This window comes from Hyposmocoma kahamanoa, unplaced genomic scaffold (assembly GCF_003589595.1).
Source record: "Hyposmocoma kahamanoa isolate Upper Pololo Valley unplaced genomic scaffold, ASM358959v1 270, whole genome shotgun sequence".
NCBI lineage: Eukaryota > Metazoa > Arthropoda > Insecta > Lepidoptera > Cosmopterigidae > Hyposmocoma > Hyposmocoma kahamanoa.
In genome coordinates, this window is record NW_020653770.1 from 787,142 (window position 1) to 794,226 (window position 7,085).

General features: G+C 37.7%; 1 protein-coding gene across 1 annotated transcript in view; it reads right to left on the bottom strand.

The window, feature by feature from the left end:
• The window catches only part of LOC113229017, a 23,330-nt gene extending 20,249 nt beyond the window's left edge, over nucleotides 1-3,081 (bottom strand). The window contains exon 1 of the mRNA XM_026462488.1: nucleotides 2,757-3,081. Coding sequence (XP_026318273.1) covers nucleotides 2,757-2,954 — 198 coding nt within the window. The 5' untranslated portion in view covers nucleotides 2,955-3,081. The remainder of the gene's footprint in view (nucleotides 1-2,756) is intronic.
• Between the last annotated feature and the right edge of the window lie 4,004 nt (nucleotides 3,082-7,085).

Here is a 7,085-nt window from a genome sequence, read left to right on the forward strand (position 1 = left end):
TATAATCATGACGGATCGATGGCCCGACACATATCATGCGAAATTTCTTCCTTAAATCACTTATTTTTATATCTACACCTTTATTTACATCATTAACCATCTAGTCACTGAAACGGGCAACGCTCGGAATCATTTTTTTACAAAAAGTTGTCCTTTGAAGTTTGAAAACTCCAGCCCCTTGGCGTTTAGCAACTCCGTAATGAAATTAAAAGCTGAATTACCAAATATCAATTAGAAGTTGTCTTACTATTTTAAAGTCAAGAAATGAGCAATTGTGTACAAGAAAATATATTATTTTACATCGAAGTACTTTTGTCGCTGCAATTTGTATCAGGACAAGACCCTGGAAAAAATGTGACTCGAAAATTATCACAAATAGGACTATTTTCTTGCAATTTTGCTATTCCGACTGATCGTAGCACGTCTCGTGAAGGTCACGTCAAATCGCAAGTGACGACACGCCTCGCGTTCAGTTCATCAGTGCGGTGCCTCAGAGGTAAGCAATTGTGCCGCGATCGGACAAGCTATCAGTTCCCTGGTGAGTGTTTTTGTCAATTACCAACCTCAGATGGTTGGTATTTTTAGTATAGACATAACAGCCAATTACCGCCTTTGTGCCTAAACCTATTAGACAGAAGATAAATTGTGGTGGGTCAACAGATTGATTGTTGAAATCTCAGTTCACGTATGTGGTAGGCGACTGAAAACCAAGTACAAGGCTAATGCATTTTCTGTTATATGTAAGCTATAAACATCAGGATTTTATAAAAATATGATCCCGTTCAAACTGACTAGCAAGTATTTTAAATAATTAGCAAGTCGTCGTTTTAGTTAAGTACTTTTCTTACCTACACACTAATATTACTAAAGTGATTTATTGAGACTGAGAAATTAAAGTACTACGTGTTTGCTGCTTATCTAAAACTAAATAAAGTATTTAACTTTGACTTCTTAACACGACATTATGGACATCTTTACAAACATGCTAATTTACGACTAAAATAGAAGAAAAAATTATGTACCAGAATTTTGTCAAAATACTACCATCGTGATTAGAACTACCCAAACATTAAGTACAAGTATCTAGGTAGTGTGTTTACAAGAGATGAAAAGTTTAATGAGGACATTGAAGAAGGGTACGAAGGGGAAGCGCAGTAAATGAAGCCATAAATGGTCTAATGGGGAGCAACATCTTATTTCAAAAAGCACACATGTCCATACAATGCTTTACTGGTTCCTACATTGACGTTTGCTAGTGAGAGTTGGGTATGGCAGAAGAAGCATAAAAATAGAATTAATGCTGCGGAGATGAGATCTTTGAGGATAATTTGTGGAATAAAGTTGAGTGATAGAGTGAAGAATATAATAATACGTGAAAGATGTGGCTTGAAAGAGGATGTAGTGAATAGAATAGAGAAAGTAATGTTGAGGTGGTTTGGGCCTGAAGAGCGGATAGATATAAGAAGAATTACCAAACAGATGTGTGATTCGAATGTGGATGGAAGGGTTTTAAGAGGACGTCCTAGAAGTACTTACATTGACCACATCAGTGATGTCGTCAAAAAGGCAAGGGTAGTTGATGTATGTGAGGCTCGAGAGTTGTGTCAGGATAGACTAAAGTGCGTTCCGTGGTCTCTCTTGTGGGACTAGGGCATGAGCTTATATATGTATGTATGTAAGTATCTATAAAGTAAAATGCTATTTATTGAAGAAAAACCAGGTAAAATATATAGTCGTGGTTGTCTGCTGATGATGCAAGAAGTGGAGGGAAATGAGTTAGACAGCGCGTTAAATGGGCTAGGAGGATCCGCTCTAAGACTGCCATATGTTAGCAAATGGTGTATTTTTTTTTAACTGAGACGGTATGGGAAAGTCCGAGACTGTAGCAAATACACGGAAATTGTCTCAGGAACCATTTAGTCTTTTATATTTACATTTAGTTCTTAGGTTTTCGCGAATGTTACACATTTTTTTTATAATATCAAGTGACGGGACGAACAAGTCATGTACCTGATGGTAAGCGACACGCCTGTCCATAACAGTATATAGGAAATTAAACTACTTTTTCCGATCCAAACGGCGTTGTTTTTTCATCATGAGATGAAAAAACAAATATACGCCATGGGGTCACGGCTGACAGTCAGCCGTAATGAGCCCGAAACGTTTGTTTGTTTGTTTGAAAAACACGATTTAGATCCGAAACAATTGTTCAATTTTTTACATTAAGCCTTTTTTGTAAAAACAATTTTGGCATAGTAGTTAAATTTTTTTGGCCAAGTCTGAGTTGCCCTTAAAAATTTCTTTTTTTGTTTTTAGTGCAGATCGACTCAGGTTCAGGATCATTTCCTTGTATTCAAAGAAAAAATCGGGACAGCAAAGTTGGTCAAATTTAGTAAAATGTTTTTTCATACAAAATTAATAAAACTGTAAATTTTTTTAACGCTGACGGACTATACGTTCCATCTGAAAAATTTATAACGACGAAAAATGTTTACCTATTTAAGCCTAATCTATCCGAAAAAACAAATTTAACAAAAAACGTGTCCAGTTTTCATAGTGCCGCCTTTCGTTCAGTCCAACCAAATGGGTTTAAGAGAAACGCGAAACTATACAATATTAAAATCCTGCCCCCAATTAATTCGCTAGTTCTGAGTAAGCTTTCAGTGTCATTTTCTTAACAATAAGGCCTTCAAAATGCTGGAAGAGTTGTCTAGTTTCAGATTAACTGGCAAAAATTTGAATACCTGAATACTTACACAAACAATAGGGTTGTTCTCCATGAACCTGACGGCTGGGAATGGAAAGTGGGCGTCGTCTTTGTAAGTGACAGTACCATTTACCCCGTGGCCCACCACATCTCGATTACCGACTCTGCACCATCCATATACACTTCTGGCTGTGTAAACCAAGGGCAACTTAGGCAGACGCCTGCTAAAAGCAAGCATTATTTCCATCCAATTTTCTTTTGTTTCCCTTGACTTTTTGTGACGACGCTGTCAAAATTTCCGTGACTTTATGTTTTTTGTTTTTGTAGAAGTTATGCAGCAAAGAGGATATGAGACGAATATTTGATTAATCCTTCTTCCTCCGTCAACTCCTGTCTTCACGTGATCCTTTATTCAAATTCAAATTCACATACTTTAATTCAGATTTCATCCATATTGGTTAGTATAACAAACAAAAACTTACATACTAGTGTTAGAAGATACAAATTCATAAATACGTGCTGGGTTTAGGACATACATGTAATTTAGTCCAGTGTTCAAAAATGAACCCTGGACCCTGCCAGCAACAATACCCACAATGCTATTACCGCTGTCACGAACTCTGCGCATCAAGGATGCCGCTCTTTTTCTCATTATGGCGGCAAATCCGTCTACATGGGCATCGGCGAACATTCCTGACGCGCTACAGAATTGCGGCAGCCGCAACAACATCCGGAATATGTTGTTATATATATTTTATAATTATATTTATAATTTATTAGGGCGCTCCTTCACCGCGAACATGCTATTGTAATGTAAAGTGAGCATTACAGTCGTTGAGGGAGAGGAATATTCGCCTGTAACGTAACAATCTGTTCAGATTGTAACGCTGCAACTCCACCAGATATAGTGGAAATATTTTCAAGTCTTTAATTAAGTTAGGTGCCTGCGAGTACATTTGAGTGCCAACGAGTGCCTTTAAGTGCCCGCGAGTGCCTTTGAGTGCCCGCGAGTGCCTTTGAGTGCCCGCGAGTGCCTTTGAGTACCCGCGATTGCCATTGAATGCCTTTGAGTGCCTTTGAACCCCTGTGAGTGAGATTGTGTGCCCGCGAGTACCTTTTAGTGCCTTTCAGTGCCGTTTAGTACCTTTTAATAACTTTTAGTACCATTTAGTGCCAAAGGCACTCTAGACACCCAAAGGCACTCAGCGCACTGAAAGGCACTGAAACGCACTCAAAATCACTCAACGTCACTCAAAAAGCACTCGCGGGCTCTAAAAGACACTCAAAACACTCAAAGGCACTCACTGGCACTCAAAGGCACTCGCGGGCACTCAAAAGCATTCAAACGCACTCAAAGGCACTCCCGGCTCTCGCGGGCATTCAAAGGCACACGCGGACACGCCTGGCTTTCGCAGGCTCTCAGGTAGGTACTCGCATGCACGACTTGCTGCCTTGCACATCTCTGGTGGAATCGCAGCCTAATCGAATCTTACATGTTACATTACAGGCGAATGCTCGCCTGTGAAGGAGGCAGTTTGTAATGTAATGCTCAAAAACGAATATTCGCAGGCGAATACTCGCCGGTGAGAGTGGTAGTTTGTAATGAAGATTCGGTGAAGGAGCGCCCTTAGAAAAAAATGCATTCATTTATTATTGTTAATGAATACTAAATCTATGGTTAATGTTAATATAAAACATTGAGCGTTTTGTATTTCATGTAAGGAGGCCGATATGTTTGCCGCTTAGAGGGTGGAAAAAAATAAAGGAAAGGGGCTGCCCTATCTACGGAATAAACGTACTTACTATCAAAATTGTACCACACATGTGGCGTTGTACCATAATCATAGATAACTCAATATCGACACGCAAATATATGAATTGAATGTTGAAACTGTTTTTTATGTTTGCAAATTTGTGTAGTTTACTATAATCAAAGTATGATTAATACTGGGCTATTATTACTAGGCAAGTAATGAGCCATTTTAATCAAAATTAATTATAAAGTTATTTACCAATAAATGTAAAGATGCAATGGCATTATCATGTAATCTAGTTACATTCAAAGTTCAATTAAAATTTGACTCTTCAAAATGGAGCGAACAAACGAAGATGGTATTTGGCCTAATGTTTATGTTCGGCAGTCCTATAATTTCCAACCATTATTTCTTTTTTCATTTGTAAATAAACTTTAAAAAAAATAATAATGAAATAATAAAAACCTCGTAGTGAATTGTTTTAATAACAGAATATCGATAATATGTCTGCTTACAAGAACAACACTATCTCAAAATAATCGTTATCGACAATCATCAAAATATGCTAACAAACAGGCAATATAAAGAAACCAAAGCAAATTTCAGCAAAACTTATGAATAAACTATTTAAATGAGTCTAATTACATGAGATATTTGGGCTATTGTATGATTTATAGGCAGAAAAATAACACCGGTATAATGTAACATTCGGTTGATTTCCGTTTTTTCTACTGCCGCACCCCTAAATGCTGCAGCAACGCATTTTTATCAATACTTAATTGTTCTCACTGTCAATATTTTTGTCCATTTCATTACAATTCATGCGAATAATTCATTATAATATTTGACAACCGGAAACGGTTCTCAGGGCAAAATACAAAAAATGCATCATATACACATAACGTCTGATTTATTTAGGTCAATATAACAAGTCCTTTGGTTTCCATAGTCTGTTTGCCGACAATCACTACGGCGTGTCCTCTCAGCGGCCTCAAGTCGCGTTCGATTAGATTGTAATTTTGTAAAGTAGTCCGTATTTATCTCCTTTCTTTCTTTATTATTTCGTATCTTGTATGATATATGTATATAAATTTTACTTAATCTTTAAGTTAATTTCATGTCTTGTTGGATGCTTTGGCGCAGCGTAAATCCACAAGAATGTTTCCTTATAAATAAATAAATAAATAAATAAATGTAATTCGTGCAATTCCTTACAAAAGAAACCAATTACCATTTTTAAGGAGCATACTTTATAGTAGAAATAAATAAATAATTAAATAATAATTGTGAATAATATTGACACCCGAACAGGACGATTAATAGATGCCGTTGCCATAGCAACGTGGGCGCAGTCAGAGCGCGAATTTATGAGTTGACATACACACGGTGTTTAACTTCATTCACCTCACGAAAAAATGAAACGGAGTCATTGACCTACGGAGTCATTGACCTACGGAGTACGTCAGGTGCCCAGGGAGACCAGGGTATGTCAGAGCATTGATGTGCAATCTTTTACATACTGGCCGATGTGACATTAAGAGTTATTCTTTTTGAAAGTTACTTTGTTACTTCGTAGAACTCTCTTCATGTCGTTGTATTTTTTTTTCACGTTATAATATATTTTAATAAAAACCTTTGTTAAAATATTAAAATCAGGTTTCTCATTTATTGATAGAGCCGGAGAAGCTCTATCAAGGTACTGGTCCGCCGCGGCCTATCCATCTGTCTTCATACTCACTCCTTACAATTTGTCGCACACTGCATTTTATCCTTTACTTCTACGGACATTCGCTGCCGGCCACTTCCGCGTGCGTGAAGCGATAACGTCAACTGGCCGTGGTCGAGAAGCCGTTAATTTGCCGCTAAATTTGTGCTTAACCCATTGACTTAATGCTTAACCTTTATATCCACCAAGCTCTGAGCTCGAAGACGGAATACGCTGTCCACCGTCTTCGGGCTTCGTGAAGACTCCAACCACTTTCGATAAAATACGAATCACTCGTAATGTTCCCGATGAAAATATATTGTTACACAATTAAACACGAGCTTCGCCGGGAACAGCAACCGACGTGCAACGCGCCGGCGCCATCGCCGTCGCACAGACTCATTGGCACCGAACACGGCAGCAGCGGCGTCAATCGCTCGAGTTTTATGACCATGCGTTATAAATTATTGGGAAATATTAGCATTTTAAAACAGAAAAAATAGGGATTTTTAAAAATTATATTTCAATAACGTTGTATTACTGAATGTTATGCACAAGAAAAAAAAATGGGCAGTGATTTTTTTTATCACAGATATATGTATATGTATAAAAGAATATATTTTTTTTTATTTAATATTATTTCTTTTTTTACTTTCCTCCATTTCCATTATGATTTCCATGCTTTTGAAGTTCAAAAAGGCCGTGGCCGAACGGTTCCATGATCCCCAGGCTGGGAGAAACATTTGTATGGTCTACATTTCTCTCGTGAGTTTGGGTGTAATTTGAGGAAGCCTATTTGTGTGCCCATGGCACCCGCGATAAAGGGTTATGAGTATGTACGTGTACGTTATTACTATATGTAAGGCATTATGACGTTAGCAACTGAAAAAAATAATGCCATTGCTGCTGAGGAATGAGC